Source organism: Petaurus breviceps, unplaced genomic scaffold, assembly GCF_028583685.1.
Source record: "Petaurus breviceps papuanus isolate PSGF00001 unplaced genomic scaffold, PetGlider_PUasm1.0 470, whole genome shotgun sequence".
Lineage (NCBI taxonomy): Eukaryota > Metazoa > Chordata > Mammalia > Diprotodontia > Petauridae > Petaurus > Petaurus breviceps.
Window position 1 is genome coordinate 1,963,159 of NW_027186350.1, and position 25,370 is coordinate 1,988,528.

A 25,370-nucleotide genomic window follows, 5' to 3' on the forward strand; every position below is an offset into this window, starting at 1 on the left:
TCTTAAACCCGGAATTTAAATAAGCCAAAACTTGCTGGGCCTCAGTTTCTTCCTGTACAGAAAGATGAGGGAGTTGTACTGAATGGTGTCAAAGGTGCCTTCCAAGCACTAACAATCTATGCTTCTGTGAACTAAAGTGAATTGAATGGAATTGAAATGGACTTAAGTTTCAAAAGAAGGAATTCAAATTATACATAAGGATGAACTCCATTTAAAACTGCTGTCGTAAAACAGAACAGGGAATCAATGGCCACACAGAGAAATATGTCCCAGAAATCTTTTAAGAATTGGTCCAGAGGAGCATTAAGAGGACCTTAGTGGAGGTTGTTAGGGAAGCAGTGGTGGCTTTGGCTTCAACTCCTCCCAGGAAGGGTCCACACAGTCTTCCTGGAGGGTCGGTGGCCTTTAGGAGGTCCCCCCCAGGGTGGGGCCCAGCTGGTACTATGTCTGTTTTCATGCCCACCAACCAGATCAGCCTCGAAAACTTGGCATTTTCGGTTGGCGGTGTTCCTGCCGAAGAAGCAATGAGAAGGAAGAGCTTTGAAATCCTGGTTATAAGACCAAGGTCTTGGGATGATGCAGCAGCCTGGAAAAAGACCTTGAATGAAGTTTTACAGACCCATTCCGTGTTTGCAAACGTTTCTAAAGGCCATGTTGCTAAAAAGAAAGATTTTTAGTTGTTCTTTTTGGAGGAGTAAAGGCAGGGCAATTGGGGTTAAGCAACTTGCCCAAGGTCACACGGCTAGTAAGTGTTAAGTGTCTGAGGTCGCACTTGAACTCAGGTTCTCCTGACTCCAGAGCTAGTGCTCTATTCACTGCAACACCTAGCTGCCCCTAAAATGGAAGATTTTATCAGTGTTTTTGGAATCGATGACCAGAATCGATTTTATCGGTGTTTTTGGAATCAATCGAGATCTGCTAAGCAGATTTTAACCAAAGGACAAAGATGTTGTCAGATAAATGATATGTACCGCTGGAGCAGATACTGGACAATCCAGTAATTGTAGCAGTTGTAGCAGATAAATGTGTAAATCCTAAAAAGCACCTCACCGCTGTCATCCTCACTCAGAGAGAGATGAAGAACATCTACTGTTCTGTCTAATTTAACAAAAGTACAAAATAGTAGGCCTTGGAAGTAGTAAGACCATTGAAGGAAAATAGGAAGATTGAATAGGTACACGTGAGACTTCCATCCATCCTATCTGTGAAGGAGGGAGAAAAAGGAAAAGAAAAACTTTTGCCAAACAGTTGATCAAGGTAGAAAGTGAAGACTTTGGTGAAGGGTTAGAAATTGTGTGTCTAGTTTAATTAATCTGCTTTAGAGAAATTGATTAACTAATACAGAGACAAGAGGAAAAAGTGATTTGGAAGTTCTCAGCTTGAAAGATGTAGAAGGAAGAGATGAGAAATTTGAATGGAAGCTTTTCACTATCTCTTCACTAATAAACACAACACTAAAAGATGTTCTCAGCATTGTTAACTTCTGTGATTTTTTTCTGCTAAATATTTTCTCAAACTGCTTCATTTAGAGGTTTGCACACCAGTATATGTGTTAATTAAATAAATCACTTCTATATAAATATTCTGTTTAAGAATCTTTGCTGGAAGTGAGAAAAGTAGAGCCAGGAGGAATTGGTACACAATTACAGACACAACGTATGTGTGACAACCAACTTTGATAAACTGAACTCTTCTCAGCAATCCAGAGACATAAGTCAAACCCAAAAGATTCATGATGGAGAGAGATGTTTACATCCAGAGAAAGAACTGCAATTGAACCCAGATTGAAGCAAACTACCTGCCCTTTTTCGTTTTCTTGTTTGGTTTTGTTTCCTCTTTCCCATTCTTCATTCCATCTGTTACAATCCTTCTTTATAACCTGACTAAAGCCTAATGTGAAAGTATTTTCAGATACTATACTTGATTATATGCTGCCATGGAGGGAGAGGGGGGAGGGAGAGAAAATTTGAAGCTCAAGGAATTGTGGTAATGAATCTTGTAAACTAAAAGTAAACAAATTAATAAAGACCAATAAAATAAAAAGAAAAAAAAGAATCTTCACTGGAATAAATATATCCTGGCTGTCAAATTAAGCTACATGAAAGGAACCAAGGTGAATCTCCTTCTGTTTTGCATTCTGTCTGGGCATCGAGGTCCTTTGTGTCAACTTGATTTTTGACAGTGGTCATTTTTTGTTAACTTTACATCCATGAAAGTTGCCTCAAAGTTTACACAGTACACTAAAAATTCACACTTTGTCAATGCCCCTTGACCAAAATATAATATGTACAGAAAGATATAAGCCTGCATAATTTCTACTTGATAGAATCTGGATAATTTTAATTTGACCTAATATTAAGCCAGATATTATGACTTCTCAAATGACACTACTTTGAATGCATGTGTGTACAAATCTATCTACGCACATGTAGTTTCTGACTAGGACTCCATCCATCAATATTCTTATTTAATAAACACTGCTTGTAAAGGACTCTTTTTGGTTTTAAAAAAAGTCATTCATTATATTTTTAAAAGTTATATGTTAAAACAAATTCAATTATATGTAACAAATAAAACCTCTTTTATTTTATTAAGCAGAAAATAAAAATGAAAAAGTATTGGTCTAAGACTAAAGTCCATCCCGTCTCAAGGTAGAGTAATGGAATTGTTGACTGGAAGATTCCTTCCAGCCTTAGAATTCAGGGATCCTCTGATTCCTAGAATTGTTGGCTAGAAGAGTCATGCTTACAATAAATCGTTTATGTAGGGTACTAAAGGTGACAGGAATCATGTTTTTGGTCTGATGTTTATCTTGTTGGCTAGCCAGAGACAGCTGTCTGTTTGCCAACATCTCATCAGCTGCCTAGCCTCTCTCTATTCCATTTCCTTTGCAATTTCTCAAAACGACTGTAAATTGGCAATGAGGAAGTGAAGGCACAATGGGCCAGAGATTTGGCCAGATCCCTGCATCAGGGTAGAGACCAAATGAAGGCTGATGTCCCTCCTGCCTGGGAAGCTACTGCTGCCTTTTTGTCTGTGACCCCTAACCCAGCGGAGACAGTAAGTACAGTAAAGGGCAAAGAACACTGAATGTGTTTGGAGTAGAGGACTAGGCTTTGTTGCTCCACTGCCAATGTGACTTTAGCCAAGTCACTTCATTCTCTGGCCCTCAGTTCCCTCATCTATAAAAATGACAAGCTTCTATTCCTCTGAGAACTCTTTCCTGCTCTAAAGTCTATGATATAGCAATTCTATTTTTTCCTTCCTATTCAACATATATAGATAGGCAGACAGGCAGGCAGGCAGACAGACAGACAGACAGACAGACAGACAGACAGACAGACAGACAGACAGACAGACAGACAGATAGATAGATAGATAGATAGATAGATAGATAGATAGATAGATAGATAGATAGATAGATAGATAGCCCTCTATGTGCATGACATGGAGCTCAGTTCCAAAATACTACCTGTCTGGACTTTTTTTTTTTTTTTACAATATCGCCTCATGGGTTTCTAGGCAACAAAATAATAAATGCTCTGGTAGAAATAGGCCACAATGAAAGAAGAAAATAGGATACCTTGTTTAGAACTGCAAGGGATCACAAATTCTCAGATGGAGTGGTCACTTCTCCTCAGGGTTTCCATCATTTCCACCCCAGCAACCGGTTCCTTCCTGTTACTAGAAATCAGATAAAAAATTGAATTCTTCCCTTTTGGTTCCTCTATCTTTTGAAGGGTGAAATTATCCTAAGAAAACTCAAGGACTTGCCTGCCTACTCGTGATACTTACTATGTGCTTGTCACTATACTAGACAATTCAGTTATTGAGATAAAAATTAAATAATCCTTGCTCTCAAGAAGCTTATTTTCTATTGTGGGAGATAACATACATTCATAAGTATATAAAAATAAAATATCTGCAGAAAAAACACAAAATAAGTGCCAGGTAGTTAAATGCAAGAAAAAGAGGGTACCAGCAGCTGAAGTAGTTTTGTGTAGAAGATACCTATGTTGTGAAAGAAGTGAGGGATTCAATGAATCAGGGTAAGGAGGAAATATATTCCAGACAAATTGAGGACAGCATGTGTTTCATTTTTGTCTTTGTATACCTAGGACCTAGGACAATGCCTCAAGGTAGTAGTAGATACTTAAATGCATATTGATTAATTGATATAGTGAATTGATTAATAATAGCCATTAAAATAGAAAACAATAAGATATACACTCACCAAAGATTTTCGCCACTGTCATGAAGGAGATCCTATGCAGAGTCTGAATGGAAGATGTCAAGGTCTCTTAACATTTGTGGTCAATCAAACACTTCCTGGCCAGACATGGAATGCACCTAACAAAGGATGGTAAAGAATGTGTTTGCTGAGTGACTTCCAAACCCAATAAAAAGGACTTAAAATTTAAAAGGATTAGGGGTGGGAGGGGGGCAACGTATGTCAACAAAGTTAGGTACTTTAGAGAGTAGCCACAAAGAAGGCAGAAGAATAGATAGCTGAGACAGTCAAAAGTTCCCAAAAGATAACTCAATAAAGGAGCTGATGATAACATCCATTGCACCTAGTGCCTGTACACACATGGCCCAAGTTTAGGTGATAAACAAGAAGAACTAGCGGTCCTAATGCAACAGGGCAAATTTGACCTTATAGGTATCACTAAAACTTGGCAAGATGAAACTGATGACTGGAGTGGGGCTCTTGATGGATATATCTTATCCAAAATAAATAGGATAGATATTGTGAGAGGAAATCCAAGAACTAGAGATGAAAGGCATGATGGAGGGTATTTGGTTGAAGGTCAATGGAAGGAATATCAGAAATGATTTTGTCACCAGAGAACACCCAAACAGAAAGAAGAAATAGATGAAGAGTTTGAGAAACATCACAAGCCTGTCACAGAGGCCTGGGGTGATGGGGACTTCAATTATTCAGACATATGCTGGAGCTCTGCCAAAAGCAGGGCAGCTAATATTTATTGACTTACCTTAGTGATAATCTAATGGTAGAGGGAGTAACAAGGGAAAATTCTATTATGGATGTAATGCTTACTAACAGGAAGAAATTGGTTACTAGGATAGACATGATAAAGTTCAAGTGACCCTTCAGTCCTAGAGCTGGTGATAGAGAAGAGGAAATGGGCATGGTTTGATACGTATCTTAGCTTTGGGAAAAGAAGATTTTAAAAGGCCAAGAAGACTGATAGGTAAAGACAGAGTAAAAGGCTACAAGTAAATTCAGCTCAGGAAGTATGGGAGCTACTCAAGAAAGATATTCTGAAACCATGAAAAGAAACAATTCCAATAAGGAGAAAAATGGAATTTATTAGAAGAGATCAATGGGGATGCACAAGGAACTCAACAACCAACTTAGATTTTTAAAAGAAATGTATAGAAGATGGAAACAAGTCCAGTAACAGAGGATGTATATAAGATTGTGACATCATGGTCCTATAAAAATAGCATCCGAAATGCTAAAGCTTAACATAATTTGAAGCTGGTGATGGGAAGCCAGGAACAACAAGAAGGATTTCAGCCATATTCAGAGGATTGATAACGATAACTAACAGCACAGAGAAGATGGAACTACTCAATTTTAAAAATCATGCAAAGGAGAATGACCTTTACAATGGAAATGGAAGAACAAAAATGATAACTGAGATAATTAAGGAGATAAAGAACACTCCTCTAGTGCTACAAGCTCTAGTCCCATCTTGGTATGATCTCCCCAGGGTTAGTTGCTAACACCTAGCATCCCAGTTCCATTTAACCAATTAATATCACTAACTTTTACAAAAGGATATTTATGTTGAAGGATATTGGCTAGCAGCCCTTGATGAATTCAAGTCACAGAGTCTAGGTAGATGTGGTTCCTGAGTCACTATCCATGATATCTGAAAGATCACAGAAGAGAGGAGTTGGTATCACAAAGACTGGTTAAATGTTGTCAAGATTTTTTTTTAATGAGGTCATTTAAAAAAGTGTTGGATAACTAGAACCTTGACCTTCTCTTGGTGTAACTTCCTCCTGTCCAGTGGCCTTGGGAGGTTCAAAAGCTCAGGAGAGTGAGCAACCAGGAGTTACGGAAGTAGAGTCCATGTTTTTACAATCCGTGCTTCTGGTCCAGCTCCATCCTCAGTCTCCTATAGCCAAGCTGGATGCACTGATTGCTCTCTCAGGATCCTAGGAGTACTCCTAAGAAATTGGAGCACTCTTCTCTAATGCTTTCAGTTCAAATTCCATCCTGGCATATTTCCCCTACTCTTAGCTGTTAGCATCCACCATCTTAGTTACATTTAACTAATTAACATAAATTAGCTTTTACAAAAAGACATTTACTTTCAAGAAATAGCAAAAACAAATATACAATTTTCTTCCCAACCCTTTGGAAGAACACAACTCTCCCCATTCACTTCAGTCTCTAGGAGAGTTGGCTCATACTTAACACATAGCATTGGTCCTACCAAATTCAGGTCTAAACATGGCATCGATACTGTATGAGTCCTTGTCTTGGCTACCACTGGGCAGGTCTCTAAGGTCAAAGTCATTCCTCATTCCTCAAGGCCCCAAAACTTAACAAACTGGCTTCCAACCCTGGCATGGATTCTAATTGTTTTGCCCTCCTAACCTTTCAAAATTGTGGTATTCAGTCCACTTCACCTAACACAAAAGAACAAATGTTGAGGCAAAGAACCAAGGCATATATCATAGGCACGTGTCAGACTCAGAAGGCCTCCTCTTATAATATTGTCTGTCTTCTCTCACCAGGCACCACCAGACCAGAAGTCATATTCAGAGAAAGGAAAAATTCTGGTCATTTAATGCCTTTTGAATACATTCCCAGTCTCCCTGGCATCACATCACTAACAAACTGGAACCAGTCAACAAATGTCTACACATGATAAGAAATCACCTGAGTATTCTGTGCATGCTCATGGGAACTAGTTTCATTATTCCCTATTACATTTGAAAGCTAATGTCTTGTTTATTGTCTCCAATTTATTGTGTATACATCTTGTTTGTGCATAATTAATTGTATTTTGCCTCCTTTGTTAGACTGAAATCCTTGAGAGCAAAAATTCTTCTGCTTTTCTTTGTGTCGTTAGTGCTTAGCACAATGTCTGGCACATAACAAAAATAAATGCTGTTGGCTAACTTTTTATTTCTCAAAATAAATCTGTTATTATTTGTTTAGTTCTACAAAGTAGCCTTTTGGTTGTTGTTGTTTGTTGTTGTTTATCATTCTTGAAGAGGATCGATGACATCAGGAGGGTGATATCTAGACCTGCAAGTGAATTGGATTTCAGTGAGTTGTGCAAAAGCATTGGCCTCCCTGTCTCCTCCAGAGTCAGACACAGGTCAGGACAACTGGAGATGAACCCAGGTGCAGTGGCAGACCTTGACCTTTTTAAGTCCCAAGTCTCAGTATAGCTGAGGCAGCACCCATTCAGTGATTTAAGACTAGGTAAGAATAGAGACAAAAGGTGGCCTAGTTTTCCTCCACAAAGAATAGCTCTGGGAAGGGAAAATCCTCAGGATTTCTGGTTAGAACCTAAACAATTTCTATTAACTTTCATTATGAGCCATCAAAATCCAAAGAATGAGCAAGTGAGGATTGGGCTTGGATCTATTATTGGCCAATCAACGAGAGCCAGAGTAATTTGGGGTTAAAGGCAAAGTCCAGTAGCTCCATCTGATGATAAAGTACATATAGTATTAGTATAGTGAAAGTATAAATTGATAAAATAGTATAAAAAAGTATTACATTGGCAAGTTCTTGCCATAAACAATGAATGGGGCTGCAATTAATTCCTTTGTTTCTATAAAGAGTGTTGTTGTTCAGCCTTTTTTTTTTTAACGTCACATCAGACTCTTTGTGTCCCCATTTGGAGTTTTCTTGGTAAAGATATTATAGTGGTTTGCCATTTCCTTCTCCAGCTCATTTTATAGATAAGGAAACTGAGGCAAAAAAAAGTTTACGTGACTTGCTAGTCACACAGCTAGTAAGTATCTGAGATCAGATTTGAACTCAGAAAAATGAGTCTTCCTGACTGCAGGTCTGGCATACTTGCCTCTGCACCACAAAGAATACATTGTTGTTATGCTTACCTACATCTTGATGAGTTTTGTTAACTCCCAGGTGTTTTGTGCATTTTAAAGCTGTTTTGAATGAAATTTCTCTAACTTTGTTTTCTTTGCGATGTGCAGAAAGGCCAATGATGGTTGTGAATTTATCTCTAGCTATTTTATATGTTGTATTTCTGATCATTTTTGTTGAATCTCTCTTTCTTGAAAGAAATCACAATTTTATCTGCAAAGAAATGTTTTCTCTCTGCCCATGCTAACTGCTAATTACTCTTTTAAAATTTTTATTAGTTAGCATGTTACGTACTACATCAATAATAGTGGAAACAATGGTCATCTGTTCTTTGGCTTGATTTTACTAGTTCTAGCGATTGTCCATGGCAATTGGTTTTGATGGGGTGCTTGGGATCTATGTTTGTAATATTAGTTTGTAATATCACTCTAATATCAGTTTGTAAAATCAATTTGTAAAACCAGTCTGTAAAAATCACAATCCCCACCCCCCAGCCTCAGAGCATTAACTCTCCCCTTTTCCCCTGCCAGCACTCTGTCCAGCCACAATTCATGAACTGTTTATCTCTGCTTGGATCAATAACAAGCTACACCTATGAATCCTTCACTAAACCATCTATTAACATTTTAGCTTTCTAAGCAAATGTTATCTCCCCTTAGTAAAGTGGCCAGCTGCCCCTATGAATCCTTCAGTGCACTATCTATAGGTTAACTCCTTAGCCAATTATACACATACTGAGTCTCCATTAGCCTTGGTTCCCAATATCCATCTTGTCAAACATGACACTGATGGGTAGCAGATGAGGCACTTCTCAGTCAGCCCTTGATGGCTAGCTGATTTAGTGACGTTTCAGGCCTAAAACCACACCTCCAGGTAGCCCCCTGCCCTTGGACTATTTCCCAGTGAATTATGGGCAATATGCCTGCACAGTTGACATTAAAAGTGCATGTTCCTTTAAGCACTGACTACTCCTTAACTCCTCCCTAATCCCACCCTTACTCACCTAGTTAGCAAAATTGACATCTGATTTATTGTCTTGACTCCTTAAAACTATTCCTGTGACTTCTTTAAGTTTGCAGGTTCCCTAAGAGCCCTTGCCCACTGTAAAGCGTAACAATAAACTTTTACAATCCTGACTCCAAGTCTGCTTGGGCCTACTGAATTCTTTCCAGACTGAATCATAGGGATTCTGGTCATTGATGTTGATCAGAGTTCCTGTATAACCTATTGCCATCCCCCCATCAATTTTAAGTACAAACTTTGGATCATACTTTAAAAAAAGAACCTTTCATTTCTATGGTAAGTGGTTATAACATAAAGGAGGGCTGCATTTTGTCAAAGGCTCTTCCTGAATCTATACAGACATTATTATTTTTCTTTTGGATTAACCTTGTAATTTTATGATAATCAGAACTTCCTTTACCAATATTGTTGAGACCTTCACTGCTACTTATAGTGCTAGCTGCCTGGGATACTGAGAGGTTAAGTTACTTGCCCAGAATTACACATTCAATATGTGTAAAAGATGGGACTAACCAGTAAAAGACTGTTTCTTCCTGATTCCTAGGCCAATATTCCATCCATTACAATGTGCTGCCTGATTACATAATTATGTGTTTTAAAAATTATTTTTGTTATTAATATAATTTATGACATTTGTAGATTTCCCAATGTTGAAATATTCTTACAATCATAAATCCAATCAGATCATAGTGAATGACTTTTTAGAAGTCACTATAGCTTCTTTGTTTATATTTTATTATTTTGTGCCAATATTATTCAGTCATAGTGTTCTATAGTTTTATTTTTCCTTTATTTCTCCCTGGTTCAGATATGGGGTATATTTGTCTTACAGACAGAATCTGGTAAGGCACCTTCTTCCTCTGTTTTAGTGAACATTTTATTTATCTTAGGCACTAGTTATTCATTAAATGTTTGGTAGAATTCAGCTGTAATTTGTCTGGACTCTCTCTCACACCCCACCCCCTCAATTTTCTGCCTTTCTAAAAAAATCTAGGTATTTTATATTCTTCTAAATATTCACCCATTTCATTTGAGTTTTTATTTTTGTTTAGATACAGTTAAATAGCATGATTTCTGATAGCTTTCCTTATTTTTGTGTATTCTCTACCCTATGCTCTTTCCCTTACATTACATGGTCATTAGGCAGGGACCAGTGCTATGTTGAGAATATGACTGTAAGCTAATTTCAGTGGATAGGAGGAGGGGGAGACTTTACTGAGCCCAGGACTGTTCAATTAAGATAATTACTACCTTTCTCCCTCTCCACCTATATTTAGCTGTAGGATTTGGGGAGTGGGGAAGTAAATGCTGGGAAGATTTAGAAACATTCCTTCAGTAAATATTTCTCGTGTACCTCCTGTTTACCAGGCCCTCCACTACAATATTCCTCTCATGTCTCATCAGGGTGTGGAGGTGACTCTCTGTCTTAAAGGCCAGCAGGGCATAAACTCTGGCAGGTGGTACCAAGTACCAAGCTAGAATGACTTCAAGTATAGGTTCACTAAGTGACTGTGCGTCTGTCACCTGAGGATCAGCCAAGATAAGTTCAGTCAGGTTCATTACCAGAAGGTTAACCACAAGGTGAGTTTTTTTTTTCCCCTCAACTCATGAAGATTGTCTTCTTGTTATTGTTCAGCTGTTTTCAGCTGGGTCTGACATTTTATAGCCCTATTTGGGGTTTCCTTGGCAAAGATACTGGAGTGGTTTGCCATTTCCTTCTCCAGCTCATTTTTCACAGATCAGGAAACTGAGGCAAACAAAATTAAGTGACTCACCCAGGGTCACACAGCTAATAAGGGTCTCAGGTTAGATTTGGAGGATGTCTTCCCAACTCCAGGCCCAGCCCTCCATCCACTGCACCACCTAGCTGTCTACTAAGGCACAAAACAGTAGCAATCTGTGTTGGTGGAGGAAGAATCAACATTGAAGAAGTCAGGGATCTTTGGATAATATTCCAGGCACTGTCCGGTTCTAGGTGTGGGAATTGTAAAGTCATTTATTCAGTGAGTTCAGAAACATGGGTGGTCCTGGAGAAGCAGAGATGATGCTTTATTTACGTGTTTTTGGGTAAATTTGGGGGCTCTGCTTTCTCTTCTGCTTGGCATAATGTGGCTTCAAGCTACCTTGCCTGACTTATGAAATATTACTTCCATTCCTTTACTCTACAATCCAGCCAAAACGACCTTTTCCTTTACATATACTGTCACCATCATTGGAATGCTTTCTTTCCTCTCACCTGCCTTTTATAGTCTCCAGCTTTTGCCAAATCCTAGCCCCAGAAACATTTCCTATATGAGGCCTTTCTTAACACCTTCTTATTAGTGCAACCCTGCTCCCACCCCCCAGACCAGACACAACATTTATTTTATGCATTTTATCTCCACCAACAGAATGTAAGCTCCTTGAAAGCAAGAACTTTTGAAATTTTTGTATTTGTATTCTGGTGCCTAGTAAAATTCATAAAAAAGCACTTTATGAATGCTTGTGAATGGATTAATTTTCTCAACCCTCAAAATGAGGAGAATCATTCTGGTGTCGTGCCTGCCTTCTAGAGATACAGTGGTAAGACAATCTCATGCTTCTTGAAGGAAAGATACAGCTGCAACCCAAAGATTTGTCATTCATTTTAATGGGAGTAGGTGGAGGGAGATGGGGAGACAGAGGAGAGTTACAGGATGGAGATGGGAAGGAGAAGTTGGGGATCAAAACAGCTTAGAGAAATGTATAAAAAGACTGTGTTTTTCCCATTGGTACATGAAATGGTTTGTGCACAGCACATACATTTGAAACAATACAGAAGCATCACATCTTTTCCTAACATTTGATTATCAGCTCCTGTTTTCTGACCTGTTGTACAAACCTCTAGAACTGCGAAGGCCCAATATGAGGTATATCTTAATTTACAGGAAGAGAAAACAATGTCGGGATGCAACACTGTCCAACTTTGTGCAAGAAGGAACGCCAAAAATGCGATTGTTCAATGAGGTATATTTCAGACAGGTGCTGCAGGTGGGCAAATGAGGAGGGCCCAGAATTGAATAGGAGTAGAAAGGGGGCAGAATCACATTTGGTAAATGTCTTAGCATTGTCAAGATGCTCGCTGCTACACAAGCATATCATTTTAGCACCAATATTTTTCCCAGTCATGCAATGTGAGTGTGAATCATGGCACCCCATGATCTACAAAGAATCACAATTACAAGTGACCCAAAGGGGAAAAGGGTAAGAAGTATGACTTACACTTGTGGTGGGCAGATCCACTATCAAAGATGCATGAAGTAACTAAGAATCACAGAATGAGAAGGGATGGGTTGGTTGTGATGGACACTGATGGAGGCAAGGGCCATACCAATGAGATCACTGACCTCTCAGAGTACAAACAGTTGGTTTGTGTCCAGGGGTAGAAGAGACATATCTGCACTTGATTTGACCTCTGATTCACACAGTGTTTGGAGGGGCACTTGACACTTGCTATATGTCAAGTAACTCTTAACCCATCTCCCTTCTTCCTTGACTCCCCCAGAGGGCAAGGAGGCATTAACCCTCCTTGAGGGATGACAAGGATACACCAGTATACCTGGACACTTCTGAATGACTTGAGTAACTGGAGGACTGGATGATCTGTTGAATTTTTCCCATCCTCTACTCATTTTCCTCCACTTTTCTACTTGGCTTGGGAAGAGAGACCATCGAATGATCCTAAATCACCTGATGGGATAGGAAACATCTCCCCAAGAGCTCAGTGCCCAGAGTTCCAGGGGAAGAGCAGAAGTTTCCAGGAAGATGGAAAGATGAATGAAAACTAGCACTTGTCTCCATACATAAAAGGGGAAAGACCTATGTAACCTGAGAGCAAATTGATATCCTAAGGTCTTAGAGGCCAGAAACAGAGCTCAGAAGATTAGTTTGCAAGGATGGCTGGAGCTAGGGTCTAAGACAAACAAAGGGGACAAAACTTAGACACTGGTGCATGTCTTGGGAAGAGATGGTAGTGGAGGCCCCATGAGTCCTTGCAGCCAAGTGTGTCATCAGCCATCATGAAAAGTAAGTTATATTAGACCACAACAGGACTACCTCAGAGGGGAAATTTATCCAGTGCCCTGATCTTCTAGAGACAAGAGTTGTAAGTCACTCCTCCTTAATGATAATATGATGACCTGAAAAAAGAAGAGGAAATTATTTCTTTCTTACATCACAATCCTAAGTTGATTGCAAAGAGTGGGAGAAGCTGAGGGATAATGTTTACAATTTTTAAAAAGTAGTTTTTAAGAGAGAGTCTACAAAAGGAAACATGTAAGAAGGTAAGGAAACTGGTTAGGGATATTGGGGAGGATGTGTGTGTATGTTCATGAAACATGACTGAGACATAATTTTTAAAAAGTCCTTTGGTACTCCTGTAGGGGATCTTCACGAAGGCAGAAAGCCTCTAGGCAATTCTGGAATTGTCTAGTAAGATTACCAACTCCCCCAGCTCCCAGCTAAGGAAGATGTACATCTTCTTTCAGGATCATGCATCCAGATGGTTTTGTTCTTTATACTGGCCTTGTGAACTTGGAGAGGTAGTAATGCCCCCTCCCTGTCCTCATGGGTAGAAAAGAGCCCTGGTTTTCAGGAGTCTGGAAGATTTCTTGAGAACCTAGAAAAAGTTGGTCTAAATCATTCTTAGCTCCCTCAAGTGACTAGGCTTTTGGGGTAGGGAGGGAAAGACATTCTTGGCTTCCCCTACCCATGACTGAGTCAGTCCTTTCAACAACCACTTTGGTTCTGTAGAATTGGCTATGTGGAATTAGTACAGTATACATAAAGAACAGATAGGCCTGAGGAGGGGAGATACCCCTCATCCATTCTTGGGTTAGCCATTCTTATCAATCTACAATGATCTGTCCTGGGGGGGGTCAGACTGGGGTCAGGGACTTCAAGTCAATACTGTCAATTCCAAAGAGTAAAAGACTTGAATTTATGAATTACATGAGTTTCTTATTTCTCTTCTTTCTCTTAGTCATCACATGACACATTTTCACCTTCACCAGAAAGAAGGCAGAGCAAATGAAATTCAAGCTGTCCATTTTACTAAATTCAGTCAGTTGGGGGACATGTAAGCTTTTGGTTATTAAAAGGTGGTTAGGTTTTTTTATTCATATTTCACTTATTGCAATTCCCAAAGGTAATCAAAGGTTGACGGTAGGGCCTAAATTGATTTCAATCTGACTTGTACCTGGGAAGAGATACCTAACTAACCACTGCAGCCTATCGATGACATTTTTCATTGGCCTCATTTTCTATCCATTCCTAGGTTGGGAAAGGGAAGTTGCTATCTGAAGCAGCTCCCAGTCAGGATTTGAGTCATCCAATATGTATTCAAGAGGATATAGCAGTAACCTTGGCCCTTGTGGCACTCTCTGGAGTTTCCTTCCACTAAAGCCAAGTTTTTATAAAGGGATGAGAAGAGAGGAAATGATCCTCTGACTTGTCTGCCTCTTTCCCTGACTGAGATGATCTACCACCTTTACATCTGGCATTCTGCTGCCATTCTAATGGCCCCTGAATCCCAGGTTCTGAAGTCACATCTTGGGGTCCCTAATAAAGATGCTTTCTACCATCACTGACTCAATAATCTGAAAGATGCCTCCAGAAGTGACCTTACTCAGATCCCTGCCTCCAAACAGACCAGAGACATGGCTGCCTTCGGCACTTGACAGACAGGACTACAGCCAGAATACTTTCTTGCCTTTGAATCCTGTAGAGCCATCTTTGGTCCACATACCCACTGCTCAGGTCTATTTATAGATGAGTTCATCTGCAAATAGAGAGGTATGCTGAGGTTGAAGGTATTTGCAGCAGATGAGGGATTGTCTTGCAATCAGGGGGTGGGGGGCAAGAAAATGGTGGCAGGGTGGGATGTCAGGTCATTCTGTAACTTTCTGGTTCACATATGCAGAGAATGTTTTGTACTCTGACATGGCTCAATCAGGTTTTAGATTTAGGAGTGTTCCAGCAGGGCAGGAATCTGAAGGCAGAGTTAGTATTTATAGTTGACTTGGGGACCTCCACTTCAAAAGGCATGGGGGTATCATGGAATCTAGCAGACAAGGGTTCACCTAATGCTTGGCTGACGTCAGCAGCTCATTTTTCCATAGAATTAACATAACCCTTGGAGTATGTGGGAAGAGTGGACCTCTAGATTCATTCTGCCAGCTCCAGGCTAATGACTCCAGAGATCGGTGCTGCTGCATAGTATCTGCCACATGTGTTCCAATACATGTTTAGTGTTTTTCCACCCCCTTCCTTGTTCCTTCAAAAGAAGCTACCAAATGAGGTTCCTTGCCATCTCAGGTTCAAATGATATGCTTCAACACAAAGAAGAATTATGGGCAGGCAGCCTTGTCCCTGCCTTTATTCTGAAGAGAACCTTCCCAGTGAAAGGGACCTCCTTGGACCATCCAGTTCATCCTTTGCCTGCAGGCAGGTCTGTTTCAACCATTCTTGGCAGCTGTTCTCCCCTTTTACTCTTAGGGAGATACCCCCAGCTCCCCTTGGCAATGCATTCCAGTGCCTTAGAGTCAAGAATCTCTGCGTGTCTAATCGTCATTCCTCCTGTTCATAGCTGAAATCTCTGGCCTTGTACTCTGTGGACTTACAGGACAGCTGCTCCCTGCTTGCTGTGAAGTCACTGGCCTCTGAGTAGAGAGTGGAGGGAAGAGGCCATATCAGTGAGCATCCATCAATCCTGACTATTTGACAAGTGACATACTTGTGGGTAGATTCCTGTAGTCATGAAGCCAGGAGAAATGAAACTCAATGCCTTGAAATGCCTCTGTTCTGTACATATAAGGACATATAAGTATGCAAAAACATGCGCACACAAACACACACCCCCATGTGTGTACTTGTATCCCATGGCAGACATCTATGCCTTCTGCTACAGTGTAAGGTCACAGCCAAGGCTCCCTTGCCATTCTGGGAGATGGGGACACTCCTCCTGTGTCTAGAGGGTGACATTTCTAGGAAGCACCAGGAAAACCATACAAATTGGGATAGGAAGAGCAGCAACTGGCAACCAAATGTTGTTAAGGTTGAAAACTGGTCAATTTCCTGACACATACATATCCGTGAACACTAAAAACACGATTCAGGGGACATCCACGGGGCTGGGGGTGGGAAAGGGATGCTATTTGTGTGTGCAAAATTCAAACAGAGAAGTCGTCTTTTCCAGGTGAGCCTTCTTCCTGGTTTCTTCATATCCGGGGCAGGAAATGAGTGACAGTCATGGCCGGGGATACCTTATTGCCACGCTTTGTTCGTCCGTGTTTGCTCAGAGCGATATAGGTCCCTCGGTACAGGTCTGATTCATAGGCATTGTAGTTGTTGGGCAGGAGGGTTTCTCGGAATTTGCACTCATCCTGGAAACTGGGCTGGGGGGAAGAGGAGCAAAAAAAAGTGGAATGATTGGCAGAGAGAATTTGTGAGAAGAGACTAAGAGCAGCCATTTTAGTCATATTCTATACAGGACCATTCCCTCCCTCCCTCCCTCCCTGTCAAACCCACTACATCCCTCGATAAACTATTCCAGGTAGAATCACAGAATGTAAGAGCTGGAAGAACCCTCAGACACCACTGAATCTGATACCCTAATTTTATAGATAATAACCATAGCTAACATTTATACCCCATACCTTACAATTTGCAAATAATTTAAAATATTATCTAATTTGATCTTCAGAAACCCTTTGAGGTAGAAGGTGAGACAGGTTAAGTGATTTGCCCAGGATCACATAGGATTTTAATTCAGGTCTTCCTGACTCCAAGTCCTACATTCTATCCACTTCCTTATGAGGAAACTGAGACCCAGAGAAGTGAAATACTTGCACACAATCTCATAATGAATTCATGTAAATGCCAAGACTAGAACCTCTAAGTCTAGTGCTCTTTCCATGGCCATAATTGACAACGCTCTATGCTATTCTTGAAGACAGTTCCATATCTTGGGGGAGCTATACTTTCATTCATTAGGTGGTGCGGTGGAGAGAGCACCAGGGCCTAGAATCAGGAAGATCTGGGTTCAAATACAATCTTAGACACTTACTAGTGGTGTCATTTAACCCCTAAGTTCTTCATCTGTAAAATGGGCATATATTGGAGAAAGAAATGGCAAACCACTCCACGATCTTTGCCAAGAAACCCCCATGGACAAAGTCTACGGAGTCTTGTAGAGTAGGATGCTGATTGAGTGAACAACAAATACTTTACCTGATCTCAGAGTTCTCACCACCAACCTAGAAGGGAACCTCTCTATAACTTGGCAAATAGTCTCAGAGAATAAGCTGAAAAAGTCATCACTTTATGGCCAGCCTTGTAATGAGACTCTTAGAACACAGCTAGTCTGGTCTTCGGAACACAGGCATGCAGTTCATTATTTTGACTAGACTCAAAGTCTGACCAACTCTGTAGGATCTACCAGATGTTCATGCTCTGCTGACACAGCCGTAAAGAACACAGAGTCACATCTATGTCAGGATAAGGCATTAGAGTAGAACTTTAGGGGCAGTGTGGTTCAGTAGATAGAGCATGGAACTTGGAATCAGGAAATCTGGGTTCAAATCCTGACTGTTTTCTTGTCTATAAAATGATGGAGGATAAAACCGATGACCTCTAAGGTTCACTCCAGATCTAACTCTATGATCCTTTAAAAAAACTAAGGCCTGGTGAAGTTACCCGATTAGCCTGAAGTTGTACAGCTAGGATTTAAATCCACCTCAATGCTTATACAGCCAGTATCGTACTACACTTTTCTTCCAATGTTAATTTGTACAATTTACATAATTGATCTTGATTTTCCAAATGTGGTTTCCCCTTTTTGTGGCTTACTAAGGAAAAGTTTTAGCTCTAGACTGCTCATTCCTATGATTTGAAGATGACCCACTCATAGGTTTTGAATGGAACCAACATCATCTCCCAGATAATAATTATTACATGATTTGTTTTCTGCATTTTCTGTGATGTGAACTAAAGAACATCCTGCAAGTGCTTGTGTAGGATCAGAGGATGATACCTTTACCCACATCTCTGGAGACCTCCAATACTCAGAGATGAATCCTGAGTTTCCCCAGAGACAACTCTAACTGGGGGAAATAAGAGCCATAGTGGGGGCAGCTAGGTGGAGAAATGGATAGAGCACTGGGCTTGGAATCACCAAGACTCATCTTCCTGAGTTCAAATCTGGCTTCAGACACTTACTCCCCCCTCTTTATCTTGTCATTGGACCCAGATGGTTCTGGAGGAGAAAGCAAGGCTGATGACCTTGCACAGTACTCCCTCACTTAAAGCCTCACTTGCAAGTCATGGCGTCATTTTCTTTATATCATGGTCCTCTTCAAGAATGAAGGACAAACGACAAACAACAAACAACAGACACTTAGTAGCTGTGTGACCCTGGGCAAGTCACTTAACTCTGCCCCAGCTCCACATCTGTAAAATGAGCTGGATAAGGAAATGGCCAACCACTCTAGTATCTTTGCCAAGAAAACCTCAAGTAGGGACACAGAGAGTCAGGCATGACTGAACAATAACAGACAACAACCCAGGACTGAATTTTGTATAAGCCTAGAGTTTGGAGTCCCAAGTCATGAAGTTATGATGCATCCACCACAAGAGAAGTGTTGCAAGTATTTATTAGCCTTGATTTATAAATGAGAAAACTGGGCTTGAGAGTGATCAAGTGATCCACGATCACACATCTACTGCCAGAAGGAAGGACTTGAACCCCGATATTCTGACTCAAAGTCAAAGCTCTTTCTACCATCTCATTCTGTCTATGGGAACATGTGTACAAGGTACGTTGGAGGACAGGAAGCCCTAAAAACTAATGGAAGAGGAGAGTAGTTATAACTAGAGCTCACAACGTCTTCCTATTGTGTGCTGATTTGTCAGAGAAAAGTAATGTTCAGATAATGGGTGTTAGCTTTCTGCCACAAATCAACAACCTCCCCCCCCCCCAAACAAAACTTCCAATAGGAGGCTGATTAAGGTTTTTTTTTTCCCCAAAAAAGATTGAGTTATTCCAACCCATTGATTCACTTTCTTCTCCTTAGTTTCAGGCTTTAGCACTTCCATCAGTCTACCCCCACACACACACACACAATAGGAAGTCATTTTTTTAAGGCACAAGTGACAACGTTGGCACTTTAACCTACTCACCAAAGAAGCTAAGTGAGATTTATGTGGACATCTCATTGGGTTATATATATGTCTAGATCCCAGCAAGAAGTGAAATCATAGCTTATTCATGGGTCCTGGATGGTGAAGCCTTTTTGTATTCATTAATTCCACAAGTGACTTAGGTAGTGTAACATTTTCATCTTTGTCATATTCAAAAGTTTATCATCCATGCCTAGAGAATAGTGTTCTCTTCCCTGGTCTAATCTGTGCTAGTAATTCCTTGAAAGGTGATGGGATTTTCCTAAACTATAGCTGGACATACAAATGGAATTTTGATGAGAGCATATGACTTTTCCCAGGAACCCATATAACACAAAGAAACACATTCACAAAAGAAAAGTCATCCAGGTAACCAGATTCGTCACTGCTTCTGCCATGAAGGGTCCTCACCTGGTTTCTTATTGGCTTTTTAATCAATGCTATCATCTTTGTTGTTGAATCATTTCAACCGTGTCTGACTCTTTGTGACTCCATGTTGGGGTTTTCTTGGCAAAGATATGAACCTTAGAGGTCATCAATTTTACCCTCCATCAAATAATCCAACCAAAAAATGGTTTGCCATTTCTTCCTCCAGCTCATTTTACAGATGAAGAACTGAGGCAAACAGGGTTAAGTGACTTGCCCAGGGTCACATACCTAGTAAATGCCTGAGGCTGGATTTGAGCTCATGAAGATGAGTTTTCCTAATTCTGAGCCCAGTGCTCTGTGCCACCTAGCTTGCCACTATTGTCTTCACAACCCTAATATAAAGGCCAATTTAGGGAACACCATCTCAGAGACCTCAGCTTTCCCTGTTTTAATTTAATGTCTACAGGCAGGCTTAGAGTTGGAGAGAAATTAGTGTCTTCATTAGGGCTACTGCCTTCTGAGTACCTCTGTTTTGCTATTTTTTTTTTCTTGGTAGTCTGATGGAAGTGCTAAAGCCTGAAACTAAGGAGAAGAAAGTGAATAATTGGGTTGGAATAACTCAGTCCTTTGGAAAAAATAAGCAACCCCTTCATCAGTCTCCTAAGGGAAGAAAGTTCTATATCTGGTCAACAGACCTTCTATGAGTTTCATATCTGCATATTCAATTGTAGCAGATTTGGACTATAGATCTCTGAATCTAAATTGGGCGCAAGGGAACTTTTTTTTTTTGGAAATTGTAGATGTAATCATGAGAAGATCACTAAAAAAGTTCACCCTATAAAAGAGATCTATCAAAAGAGAATAAAATGACATAATGTTCATAAAGTGCTTAGTATGTTGCTTGGTACATAGTAAGTTCTTAATAAAGGTTTGTCTCCCCCCCCCCCCTTATTAATAGCAAGTAATTTTTGTAAGGCCCAAGTGAAAATGTTTTCACTTTAACCTACTTACCAAAGAAGCTAAGTGAGATTTATGTGGACATCTCATTGGGTTACATGTATGTCTAGATCCCAGCAAGAAGTGAAAATCTTGTTGAAATCATGCTTATTCGTGGGACCTTGTAATAAGAATGTAAATTTTAAAGATCTTCCCTGCCCCTAGGTTAATGTGCACCTGAAGCCTGGGGTGGGGGAGGCTTGTTTTTCGGTAGATACTCCTTGATTGGCCAGTGAGTCAATGAGGTTGTTACATTCTCTGAGCCAGGAGAAGGCTATATAAGCCCTGATGTGTAGCTTTGTTTTGGGACTCACTTTGAGAAATGTTCTGTGATTTGATCTGAATTCTGGGAAGCCATTGTTGAGAGTCCCCCGGCTTTGAAAAACCCAGAATGTGGAAACCCAGATGTTGACTGGGTATGGATGTAATGGTTGGACAGTTTGGAAATTTGTCTACTTGATGTTTCTGTCTTGATAATTATGCCTGTATACTTTGAAGTTTGGGGTGCTGACCTTTTTCCCCTGAACAAGGTAAACGATATATGTCTGACTGATTAAAGTAAGCTTGTTAACCCATTTTGAGTTGCTTTCCTTTAACAAAGCAGATCCAAGAACCTGTGGTGGCTGCAAACCCTGAGGACGCTTGGGGTGCTTGCTGCTACAGACCTGGATGGTGAAGTCTTTGTGTATTCATTAATTCCACACGTGACTTAGGTGGTATAACATTTTCATATTTGTCATATTCAAAAGTTTATCATTTTTTGGTGTGTTTTGTCCAGCAAAAAATTTTTTTTGGAGAAAAATATAAAGAAATATATGGGTAGTATTCCACTTTCTTACAATAGCAGTATTCAATAAATACTGAACATTTATGAAAAGTAATGTGAATTTTGTTGGGAGAGTTTTTAAGTAAAACTCTTACTTTTTTGCTGAAAACACTAATAATTTGCAAAAATAAATGTGAATTTACATCAAATAATTGTTTTTAGGAAAGCAATTAATTTTTGCTGAAAATGCTAAAAATTTACAAAAACTGATGTGAATTCATTGAAATAGTTTTTTAGTAAAGCTGTAACACTTTTGCTGAAAATACTAATAATCTTCAAAAACGAATGAGAATTTACATCAAAATAAGTTTTTTTAAGCAAAGTGATTTTTTTTTGCATTTTTTCCTAAAGTCTTTGATTTCATAAACATGAATGAAAAAGTTTTTTACAGAGATCCATGTAAAACAGACACAATCATAGTTAATTGAACAAATTTGTCCCTATGGAGGCAAACAAATTAACTAGCTAGCAAGTTGTTCTCTCAAGGTTGCCTTCTTGCCTCTCTGTGACTTTCTTAACAGTGTATCTGAGTTCTCTTTAACCTCCTAGCTCCTCATAAATCCCTCTCTAGTACACTGCCCAGCTCTAATAATATTGTTGCTTGATTGACTAGGAGAGGGACCAGCCTGCTCAGTGAAAACAGTTGGATTCTATAATCAGCTGTCACATACTTATGGATGTCCTTGGACAAGTCACTTAGTGAATCTAGGCCTCTGGGCCTCCAACTTTGTGTGTATTACTAATTCTTGACCTGCCTACTTTGTAGTGAGATTAAATGACTTGCATCAAGTCACACAGTAAATGGCATCTAGGCCATCTGACCCCAAATCATCCAACATGGTGCCTCTCACTACTTTCTCCCTCCCTTGATTCCCAACCACTATTTAGCAGCTGGGTGGTGCAGAGGATAGAAGGCTGGACATGGAATCAGGAAGACTTATCTTCTTGAGTTCAAATCCAGCCTCAGACACTTACTAGCTATGGGCAAGTCACTTCATCCTGTTTGTCTTAGTTTCCTCATTTGTAAAATGAGCTGGAGAAGGAAATGGCAAACCACTCCAGTATCTTTGCTAAGAAAACCCCAAATGGGGTCAGGAAGAGTTGGAAATGACTGAACAATAACAAGAAGGTCCTAAGGGAAATTAAATATTATATAGATAAGACAACATTTTTCCCTAGATTAATTTTTCCTGATCTCATCTTTGACTATCATATACATGCACTACCCACATTAGTTGACTGTAAACTCCCTGGGCATAGGAATGATGCAGTTTGCTTTTTAATCTTTGCTTTTCCATCATTTCTCACAATATCTTGATCCTGCTAGGTAGTAGGCATTAAATAAATGTTTGTTGACTTGAACCAAAATAAATTGCAGGTATTCTTTAGTAGTTATGTGGTAACGATTAAAATTGTTTGCTGTTAGCACCTTCATATATTCACTCTGTTGTTACAGGTGGGTATTTCTTCTCTGTGTCAGTCAATAAACATTTTACTAAACTTTTACTATGCTCTAGGCACTATGTTAAGCACGGGGGAAAAGAAAGTGGTTCCCATTTAACAGTTCTCAGATTCCTTGGGAGTATGTGAAGGTGGTCCAAGGTATTTGTGTTAAAATTTCTTCACTGGTGCCTTAAACAGTAAGTAATTACCCAATCATGATATAATTAGTTTTATAATTTTGGAATTAAAGTTTTCATAATTATAGATGGAATAAAATTTTAAAGTTTATCATTTTAATTAAATAATGCAAATTTTGATTTGGAGCTTTTGGGGGCAAAAGTCATTATTGAAGTTATTGAGAGCACTTAAGGAATAAATCTAAAAGAATATTATGAGCAGCATATTAAGTTTCTCTGGAAGTCCACAATACATTTTTTGTTGTTGTTGAAAGGGCTTCTCAGAACAAAAACCATTGGGAAGTACTTCTCTAGTATGAGTGCACGGATGTATGACTTTGTATCACTCCAAAACCTACCTCAGCGTTCTGCCACCATGGTAGGAGATTAATAAGCGTTTGTTGAATTTAAATGAATGTATCAAGACTGAGTCCCTGTGTTAGTTGTTAATTTACATGCATATTCTATGATGCAGGGAATGTTGGCTTCTCATCTCTGGTGAGAAAGATGTCCAACCACGTGGATGCTATGTTAATAAAAGCAGCTACTGTATATTATTACTTTAACAAATGAAAATAATCCTGAAGGATCACATATCCTGGGCTATCATGCCTCCAGCCCAGGGTCTTAAATTCAACGCTGACCTAATGGGACATTTGTGCAACCAATCTCTCTCCAAAACTTCTCTGCTCTCAGAATGAAAAGAGATAGTTTGCAAAAGGACAAATGAATAAATATTTCAATGTATATTCTCCAGAGCAAAAATGCTCTTTAAAAACATGAGGTTATAACAATGGCAGGAGAGGTTGTCTCCTATGTTCTCTTGCCGTTAGGCAGAGTTTTATATTAACATCATGGCCAGAAAGAGAGGAGGGGACATCTCTCTAGAGAAGAGGTCTGTCCTGGGACATAGGGAAGTTGGGTTTTATTCATGGTTCTGCTGCAAATGTAGAAGGGAACTTCTAAACTAAGATCCCTTCTTCACTTGTAAAAATGAAGGGGTTAGAAGAAATTGATCTCTGAAGTCCAACTAGATTCCATAGGCTCTCCTGGCCATTCATTTCAACTTCTCACAGCCCTGGCTACTATAAAGTAGCTTTCTGTCTATCCTAAATCTGCCCGGCTAAATCCTTCTTCCTTTTCTAATCTCATTTTTAATGGATAAAGGCCAGGTGACTGAGGTCACTTCTTATTTTCCAATCATTCCTCAATACATTTATACTGTAATTTATACATTAATCTGCAGTTTTACATGGAACTTAGAAAGTGTGCTCTGGATTTTTTTTTCAATTCTATTTGTTTTGTTTCTCCAAGTAGATTGTAAGCTCCATGAGGAACTCAATCTCTACTCTATGGATTCCAGTACTAGGGCTTGAACTGGAAGGGTTAGATGAATAGTACTTTAATATTGATTCCCCCAAATGCAGGAGTCCCGTGATGTTCATGGATGCATGGGGTCTATATGGCTCTTGATTTCCCCATCTCCTCACTCCATCATGGACTTACATGGACTATGCCCCTCTACCTTCAGAGTCATACTCCCTGCTAGGAGCCAACATCAATTGTTTTAGGTAACTACTGACTTACTTCCCTTCCTCATCTCCAATCTAAGATAATGCCTTAGAACACAGAATCAGAGAATTACAGAATCTCAGAGTTTGCAGAAGCAACAGGGTTCATCTAGACCAAGCCTCTACTCTGATAATAACAATGCACATATAATTTATTTATTGTTTCAGAGCCAAGGCTCTAAAACTGAAGTCCATGAATTTTTTTTGATAATTGCATTGCAATTGAATTTGTTTCACTTGTAATCCTTTGTATTTTATTTCATGCATTTAAAAACATTCTGAGAAAGGGTTCATAGGCTTCAGGTTGTGAACATCTGATTCAAAGACTATGAAACTCTTCAACATTACTGATGGAAGGTTATCTGGCTTCGAGCTGAAATCTTCTAGATGAAACCACTCTCTCCTCAAGTAGTCTGCTCCACTTTTGGATAGCTCTCATTGTTAGAAAGTCATGAAGTACAGGGAGAGAGTTTTTTCAAAAACATACCTATATATGCAGAGTGATGGGCATATCTAAAATAAGCACAATAACCTTAATACCAAAACAGCCCAGACAGCAGCTTTAATCAAGTTTTGTGATAGGAATATTCTTTGTCAGACTATCTAATGACACCTTCTTTCCTTCCTTCCTTCCTTCCTTCCTTCCTTCCTTCCTTCCTTCCTTC

The 25,370-nt window shown here is 39.6% G+C and overlaps 1 protein-coding gene, 1 long non-coding RNA gene and 1 pseudogene across 2 annotated transcripts in view; 2 read left to right on the plus strand and 1 right to left on the minus strand.

Moving 5' to 3' along the window:
- LOC138171930 (uncharacterized) overlaps positions 1–25,370 on the plus strand; it is a 615,043-nt gene that overhangs the window by 104,454 nt on the left and 485,219 nt on the right. The gene's annotated exons all lie outside the window — the stretch shown is intronic.
- Positions 840–1,529, plus strand: LOC138171893 (ribosome maturation protein SBDS pseudogene; annotated as a pseudogene).
- Positions 11,759–25,370, minus strand: part of FGF6 (fibroblast growth factor 6) — a 20,306-nt gene continuing 6,694 nt past the window's right edge. Inside the window, exon 3 of the mRNA XM_069101482.1 lies at positions 11,759–16,542. Coding sequence (XP_068957583.1) covers positions 16,366–16,542 — 177 coding nt within the window. The 3' untranslated portion in view covers positions 11,759–16,365. The remainder of the gene's footprint in view (positions 16,543–25,370) is intronic.